At 39.5% G+C, this 9,264-nt stretch overlaps 1 protein-coding gene across 1 annotated transcript; it reads left to right on the top strand.

Annotated features, from left to right (window-relative positions):
• The first annotated feature begins 353 nt into the window (after positions 1–353).
• On the top strand, positions 354–1,283 carry LOC132010279 (olfactory receptor 4C46-like). Its single transcript, XM_059388184.1, has one exon. It carries the CDS (start codon positions 354–356, stop codon positions 1,281–1,283), a length of 930 nt encoding a protein of 309 aa, XP_059244167.1.
• The last annotated feature ends 7,981 nt before the right edge of the window (positions 1,284–9,264 follow it).

The following is a 9,264-nucleotide window of genomic DNA, read 5'->3' as shown; positions in this document are numbered from 1 at the left end:
ATCAGAAACTACCCTCCCTTTTCATACTCAGCTGCCATTATGTGTATGATCCACTACTTCATGTTAGGTTTACTCACCACAGATGATGAAGTGTACACACATGTTCTCTTGCCTTTCTGTTTACAAAGTTCCCCATGGCCATACTCAACAGAAACTTCATCAGGGAGATAATTTTAGTAATCAGCAAAAACTTATTTTCTGTCTCAAAAAACTTCATGAGATTCCACAATTCACTAGAATCTATGTAATTTTTATTTGCTAAATTAAGAAGCTTAATAAATTCAATGTCACATTATTCAAAAGTTGTTGTTTTTTTTCTTTTAAGGTAATGCAATTAATCCTAAAATGACATAATGGAGAAAAGGAACAATGTGACAGAGTTTGTTCTACTGGGGCTCACAGAGAATCCAAAGATGCAGAAAATCATATTTGTTGTCTTTTTGGTCATCTACATCGTCTCTCTGGTGGGAAATGTGCTCACTGTGGTCACTATCACCGCCAGTCCATTATTGGGATCCCCCATGTACTTTTTCCTTGCCAATCTCTCTTTCATTGATGCCTGCTATTCTTCTGTTAATAACCCTAAACTGATCATAGATTCACTCCGTGAAAAGAAGACCACCACATTCAATGCATGTATAACCCAAGTCTTTGGGGAACATTTCATTGGAGGTGCTGATGTCATCCTACTCACTGTGATGGCCTATGATCGGTATGTGGCCATCTGCAAGCCATTGCACTACACAACCATCATGAATCGGCAGATCTGTGGCCTGCTAATGGGAGTGGTGTGGGTGGGAGGCTTTCTTCATGCAGCCATACAGATCCTCTTTATCATCCCTTTACCTTTCTGTGGCCCTAATATCATAGATCACTTTATGTGTGATCTGAACCCCTTGCTCAATCTTGCCTGCACTGATACCCACACTCTTGGGCTCTTTGTTGCTGCCAACAGTGGTTTCATTTGTCTGTTAAACTTCCTCCTCTTGATGGTCTCCTATGTGGTCATTCTGCGTTCCCTAAGGAACCACAGCTTGGAGGCCAGGCGCAAAGCCCTCTCCACCTGCGTCTCCCATATCACAGTGGTTGTCCTATTCTTTGTGCCCTGCATATTTGTGTACATGAGACCTGCAGCTACTTTATCTATCGATAAAGCAGTTGCAGTGTTCTACACTATGATAACACCAATGTTAAACCCCTTAATCTATACTCTGAGAAATGACCAGATGAAAAATGCTATTAGGAAATTGTGTAGTAGAAAAGTTATTTCAAGTGAGAATTAAATATGCCTGATGCTCAACATTGATGCAATGGAAACAAAGGCCAAAAGGACATTTTGGACGGACTTAACAAGGAATACTTACTGTATAAAGAAAATAGTAAGCTTCTGGGAATGACAGACTCTGCACTGTGTGGAACAGGAAAGTGTGGAAGAAAGTAAAAACCTAGTCGCAGAAACACACACACACACACACATATACACGTTCACTATCTATAATTATACATCAGCCTTATACATCAAGGTTAATGTAACATGTTGCCTATAAAATTATGGTATTAAAGGACAATAGAATTACAAAAGCAAAGATCCATTTAACCTCTGAGGGGTAACAAGAGCTCTCCAGAGTTTTCAAATTTCCTTGTAGCCTGAATGTCATTTTCTAATGCTCATGTCACCCATCTTAGGCTGCTAAACGTTCATAAAAAAAATGATGACTCAAATAAATTAACATCCTATTATTTAAGAGGAATTTCTATTTATAAAATAAAACTGCACTCCATAGAGTACTTGACTACCTGTCCAAAATATTTTCAACAAGGCACCGTAATGTCTGGGGCATAAAAAGTATTGATTGAGTGAATAATGTTATAAAGGAAGAGAGTTATAGTCAGGAAAATATACAGAAAAGCAATAGTACTAGAGACCAGGGGCTTATTTCTTATCTTTCACTGGTCTAGGCTCTGCCAATTCTAGCTAAATCTCTTTGAGAAAGTACAATTTTTTAAACTCTTACTTAAACTGTGTAATAAGAAAAAATTGAAACTGGGATCCTTAGTATTGGAGAAAATAGTTTACCTTGATACTCTCCCTGCTCTCAGCAAGATGTCATCATCATATAAATTTGAGCTGTTCATGTCATTTTTCTCTGTTAATGATTTACTTCTTGGTAACATTTCATTATGAATTGTTGTTTTAAAAAAACAACTGCTATCTACTCACAAAACAACTTCAGGGTAAATATATTCCATTCATTTATATTTGATCATATATCTCTCATTCATTCACCAATAGAAATTTCTTGAGCCAACAAATGTATCAGACACACTGATGGTTGCTGGTCTTCAGAGGTGAGTACAGAGGACCTAGGATCTTGCCTTCAGAGAGTTTTAGATCTACTGAGACACCCAGAGGGGAACAGAAAATGATAACGCCAGGGCACCTGGGTGGCTCAGTGGGTTAAAGCCTCTGCCTTCAGGTCAGGTCTTGGTCTCAGGGTCCTGGGATCAAGCCCCACATTGGGCTCTCTGCTCAGCAGGGAACCTGCTTCCTCCTCTCTCTCTCTCTGCCTGCCTCTTTGACTACTTGTGATCTCTATCAAATCAATAAATAAAAGCTTTAAAAAAAAAAAGAAAATGATAAGGCCATGTTATAAATGGGCAGGTGGTGGCAGCACAGGGGGAAATGAAAGATTGTTTGAGGGACACAAAACAAAGACCAGGGGGTCAGGAAAATTTCCCAGATGAAAACATATCAAAAAAAGGCAAAAATATTGATGGGGAATCATCAGAATGAATAAGCATATGTCGGCTGAGAGGATTCCTAGGAGAGGATGCATAACAAAAGTGGGAGGGGGGTGAAAAAGAAAAATCTAATCGTTTCACTGCATTGTGGCTACTGGCTCATCTATTCATTCAATAATTATTATTGAGCTTCTACTGTTTGTTGGGTTATAAGCCAGACACGGAACTCCTAAAAGTCTAGTTAGTAAGACATGAAACCAGAAAGTTAGTGACGGGAAAGATCAAGAAAAGCCTCATACCTGTGATGGAGCTGAATGCCAAGTACTATGGGGAACACATTGGAAGGGTCTTCATATCTTTTCATGGCCTGTAGCTCATTTCTATTGTCAATGAATAATACTCTGTGTGATGTTGTGGTTTATCTATCCTCACTTTCTGAAGGACGTCTTGGTTGCTTCTAGGTGTACGGACCATTGTGAAAAAAGCTGCTGTTAAATGTGTGCAGGTGTTTTTGTGGACATAAATTTTCAACTTTTTGTGTAAAAAATCAAGGAATAGGATTGCTAATTGTTTTAGTTCTGTAAAGGCTGACAAATGGTCTTCCCAAATGACTGCACCATTTTGCTTTCCCGTCAGCAATAAATGAGAATTCTTGTTGTTCCACACCCTCACTAGCATCTGTTGGTGATAGTGTCCTACATTTTGGCCTTTCTAATGGGTGAATTGTTAAAAAAACAAATAAGAAAACAAAAAAACCAAACAAAAACAAAAAACAAACAAACAAACAAAAAACCCACCTCCTTTGAGTCATTTTCTTATCCAAAATGTGCAGATTAATTAATTCAAGAAGGCTCATGGACTTGAAGCCAATTGATCCAAACCTCACAATTAAAATATGACAGGTTTGGAATCTATGCCATGTTTGACCTGACTTAAAGATGTCAAGTCCTATCCATCACTATGAATTCTAATATCAAAAAAGAGTGCTCTGGTTAACTTATGTTGAACTCTACATACAAAAACATTCTTACATAAAGTCCAATTATTCCAAGGGCATGGGGTCATTACCCACAGTTTCTGAGGAGTGAGCAATGGAGCCAGAATTGTCTGTTGGAATATTGTTTCCTTTGTTCTTTAGGCCTGAGGACTCACATTTTACAAGTTGACCCTGACAGTTCAGAGAAACATGTGAATGCCAGTTTTGTGGGTGGGAAGTAGTGACATAACAGACATATGTTCCCACATGATAAGGGAGCAAACATGGAAAACAGAGAATCATCCCTAAAGAGTCTGGGAAGCTACTAAGGGAAGAAGAACTAGAAGGAATAAGTTTCAAAATGGGGTATATTTACAATTGTTAGATCTTCTTGATGGATAGACCCTTTGAGAATTGATATAGTGTATTTCTTTAACTCTGACTATAGTCTTTAGTTTAAAATCTAATTTATCTGTTCCAGATGTATTCTTAGGTTGAAAATGGGTCTCTTGTAGACAACATATGTATTGGTCCTGTCATTTTATCCAATCTACAAATCTGCGCTATTTTATGGGTGCATTTGGGCCATTCAGGGTTTGAGTGATTATTCAGAGATATGTTTTTATTGAAATCGTGTTACCTTTGAAGTCTTTGTTTCTGTAGATTGTCTCCATAAATTTCTCTTTAATGAAATTCTTGGGCTTTTTTCCTCTTTTATCAGACCCCCCCTTAATATTTCTTGTAGTGCCAGCTTGATGGTCACATACTCTTTTAAACCTTGCCCATCTTACCCATGCATTTTGAATGTCAGTCTTGCTAGGTAAAGTATTCTTGGCTGCTTGTTATTCTCATTTAGTGCCCTGAATACATCTTGCCAGCCCTTTCCTGCTTGCCATGTTTCTGTGGACAGGTCTGATGTTATTCTGATGGGCTTTCCTCTGTATGTAAGGAATCTCTTCCCCCTAGTTGTTTTCAAAAACTCGTGTCTAAAATTGTGATTCAGCATTTTCACAATAAGGTGTCTGGAGGTCTTTCTAGATTCTGTGATCTTAGGGGGAGACCTTTCTGCCACAGGGAGATTCAAATCAAAACCACATTGAGATACCACCTTACCCCAATTAGAATGGACAAAATGGGGGAGGAGTCAAGATGGCAGAGAAGTAGCAAGCTGAGACGACATCAGGTAGCAGGAGATTAGCTAGATAGCTTATTTAACCATTGTGAACTACTACAAATTCAATGGGAAATCAAAGAGAAGAAGAGCAACAATTCTAGAAACAGAAAATTGACCACTTTCTGAAAGGCAGGACTTGTGGAGAAGTTAATCCAAAGTGACAGGAAGATAGATGCAGGGGAGAGGCCAGCTTCTGGCAAGCGGTGGAGCAAAAGAGCTCAAAAGCAGGACTTTTAAAAGTCTGCTCCGTGGTGGGACATTGCTCCAGAGGCTAAACCAGGGGGAAGCCCACACGGGGTCAGTGTAACCCCAGGTCCTGTGGGGTCACAGAAGGACTGGGGGCATCTGAGTGTCACAGAGCTCACAGGTATTAGAGCAGGGAAGCCGGCTACAGCGACAAAGCCAAGGAGTGAGCTCTCAGCTCGGGGTTACCTAGAACCGGTCACAGGCTGGGTGAGCTCAGAGCGTGGCCAGAGGCCACGGAAATGGAAGTGACCAGGCGCTTTTCTCCATGTGCCAGCATTTGAGTGCTTTCCTCCAATCACAACCAGAGGCCAGGGAGTGGGGGCGGTTGGGCCTCTGAGGGCACACTGAGGAGCTGGACCCCAATCTCTCAGCTCTTCAGGGCTGGAGATTGGGAGGCCACCATCTTCATTCCTGTCCTCCAGAACTCTACAGAAAGCACTCAGGGAACAAAAGCTCCCAAGAGCAAATTTGAGCAGATTACTTAGCCCAGCCCCTGGTAAGGGCAGTGCAATTCCACCTGGGGCAAAGACACTTGAGAATCACTAGAACAGGCCCCTCCCCCAGAAGATCAACAAGAAACCCAGCCAACACCAACTTCATTCACCAAGGAGAACAGCGAAATTCCAGAGGAGGAGAAAGCAAATCTTATCTGGACAAAATAACAAGGCGGAAAAACTCACCACAAAAAAAAAGAGCAAGAGGCAGTACTGAAGGCTGGGGACCTAATCAATACAGACATTGGTAATATGACAGATCTGGAGTTCAGAATGATGATTCTCAAGGTTTTACCTGGGCTCGAAAAAGCCATAGGAGATATTAGAGAAACCCTCTCTGGAGAGATAAAAGATCTTTCTGGAGAAATAAAAGAACTAAAATCTAACCAAGTTGAAATACAAAAAGCTATTAATGAGGTGCAATAAAAAATGGAAGCTCTTACTGCTAGGATAAATGAGGCCCCTCCCCCAGAAAACAAACCAAGAAAGAAAAAAAAAAGAGAGAGAGAGAGAAAACAAGAGAACAACCACTACTTCATAGGAAAACTTGTATTGTTGACTCGTATCCACTATTCCAGAACTTTTTTTTTTTTTTAACACATAGGTAATTTTTTAACCTATTTACCATCACAGCGAGCTGTACAGTACATCAAATTCCATAATACCCTTCTAACCTGAAATTTTTGATACATACACCTATGTTTTTCTTTTGCATTTTTTTTGAATTCTTTTTTTTTTAATTTTAGTTTAGTTTAGTCTAGTTTATTCCTTTTTATTTTTATCCTCTAATATTCATATAGAGTTAAACTTCAAAGTAATCCCCTTTCCCCAATCAATACTACCCCTATAGGTAAACCAATTTTTAATCCCCTTTATCTTAGGAAAGTTGAGTCCTTTAACAAAGATATCAAGATACATCCAGGAAGAATCAAAACAACCTTCCTCGCACACACTGAGAATTTATAAGAACTCTCCCATCTTCTTCTTCGTCCAGTGTTTCTGTGTTTTTGTGTTTGTCCTGATAGCATATAAATCTTACAATTAGGGTTCTTTTTGAAGAGGTTCTTCCTTTATTTGCATATATATATAGTTTTTTCTTTTGTCATAGACTTGTATCAGTCTTTTTGTCTCTTTTTGTTTGTCTACTTCATAAATCTTACCTTGGGGCCCATGTGGGCTGAACCTTCTCTTTCATCCTCCCTTTCTTTCCTCTCTTTCTCTCTCTTTTTCTTTTCTTTTTCTTTTATTTTGTCTCTTGTTTGGGTGGGGAATCCTGATTGCTCAGAAGTGTTCCAGGGTGCACCTTGACTGCGCCACAGTTGATACATCCAGCTACATCTGTTCAGTCATCTCCCACCAAAATGAGTAGGAGGAGGAATGCCCAACAGAAGAAAAATACAGAGGATGGAACTTCTGCAACAGAGCTAACGGCTATCAACATAGACAATATGTCGGAAAGAGAATTCAGGCTAACAATTATCCAGGCAATAGCTAGGTTGGAGAAAGCCATGGATGACCAAATGGAATTGATTAGGGCCAAACTGAAAGCCAACAGACAGGATGTTCACAATGTTAGGGCAGAGCTTAAAGCTACCAGGGAGGAGGTTCACAATGCTCTCAATGAGTTCCAATCTAATCTAAACTCTCTCAAAGCTAGGGTAACTGAGACAGAAGATAGAATTCGTGATCTGGAAGACAAACAGATAGAGAGAAAGGATCAGGATGAAGCCTGGAACAAACAGCTTAGAAACCACGAAAACAGAATCAGGGAAATAAATGATGCCATGAAGCGTTCCAACATCAGAATTATTGGAATCCCTGAAGGGAAGGAGAAAGAAAGAAGTCTAGAAGATATAGTGGAACAAGTCCTTCATGAAAATTTTCCCAATCTCGCAAATGGAACCAGCGTTCATGTACTAGAGGCTGAACGGTCTCCACCCAAGATTATACATTCCAAAAAAACATCATGACACCTGATAGTCAAATTGAGGAATTATAATTGTAGGTATAATCTCTTGAAATCTGCCAGGGCAAAGAGGCTCCTTAATGACAGAGGGAAGCCCATCAGAATAACGTCAGACCTGTCCACAGAGACCTGGCAAGCCAGAAAAGGCTGGCAAGATATATTCAGGGCACTGAATGAGAAGAACATGCAACCAAGGATTCTTTATCCAGCAAGACTGACATTCAAAATGGATGGAGAGATAAAGAGTTTCCAAGACTGGCAAGGCTTAAAAGACTATGCAACCACCAAGCTGACACTGCAGGAAATATTAAGGGGGGTTCTATAAAAGAGGAAAAATCCTAAGAATAGCATTGAACAGAAATATGGAGACAGTCTACAGGAAGAGAGACTTCAAAGGTAACTCGATGTCAATAAAAACATATCTATCAATAATCACTCTCAATGTGAATGGCCTAAATGCACCCATAAAACGGCACAGGGTTGCAGATTGGTAAAACGACAGGACCCATCCATATGCTGTCTACAAGAGACCCATTTTGAACCTAAAGATACAACCAGACTGAAAGTGAAGGGGTGGAGAAGCATCTTTCATGCCAATGGGCCTCAGAAGAAGGCTGGGGAAGTGATTCTCATATCAGGTAAATTAGACTTTAAACTAAAGACTGTAGTCAGAGATACAGAAGGATACTACATAATCCTTAAAGGGACTATCCACCAAGATGATCTAACAATTGTCAATATCTATGCTCCCAATAGGGGAGCAGCCAATTACTTAAGAAAACTGTTAATCAAGATAAAGAGTCATATTGATATAAATACACTAATCGTAGGAGATCTTAACACGCCCCTCTCAGAAATAGACAGATCATTGAAGCAGAAAATCAATAAAGAAACAAGAGCATTGAATGACACATTGGACCAGATGGACCTCATAGATATATACAGAACATTCCACCCTAAAACAACAGAATACTCATTCTTCTCAAGTGCACATGGAACCTTCTCCAGAATAGACCACATATTGAGTCACAAATCAGGACTCAACCGATACCAAAAGACTGAGATTATTCCTTGCATGTTCTCAGATCACAATGCTTTGAAAGTGGAATTCAATCACAAGGAAAAGTTCAGAAGGAACTCAAACACCTGGAAGCTAAAGACCACCTTGCTTAAGAATGCTTGGATCAACCAGGAGATCAAAGAAGAACTGAAACAATTCATGGAAACCAATGAGAATGAAGACACTTCAGTTCAAAACCTATGGGATACAGCAAAGGCGGTTGTAAGGGGGAAATATATAGCCATCCAAGCCTCCCTCAAAAAAATTGAAAAATATAGAATACACCAGGTGTCTCTACACCTTAAAGAACTGGAGAATCAAGAACAAATCAAACCAACTCCACACATAAGAAGGGAAATCATCAAGATTAGAGCTGAGATCAATGAGGTAGAAACCAGAGATACAGTAGAATGTATCAATGAAACTAGAAGCTGGTTTTTTGAAAGAATCAATAAGATCAATAAACCATTGGCCACACTAATCCAAAAGAAAAGAGAGAATGCCCAAATTCATAAAATTATGAATGAAAAGGGAGAGATCACAACTAACACCAAGGAAGTAGAAATAATCATCAGAAGTTATTATCAACAGTTATATGCCAATAAG

Source organism: Mustela nigripes, chromosome 1 (assembly GCF_022355385.1).
Source record: "Mustela nigripes isolate SB6536 chromosome 1, MUSNIG.SB6536, whole genome shotgun sequence".
In the NCBI taxonomy this organism is placed as follows: domain Eukaryota; kingdom Metazoa; phylum Chordata; class Mammalia; order Carnivora; family Mustelidae; genus Mustela; species Mustela nigripes.
The sequence above is the reverse complement of the archived record's forward strand: the minus strand, read 5'-3'. Positions and strand labels throughout refer to the sequence as shown.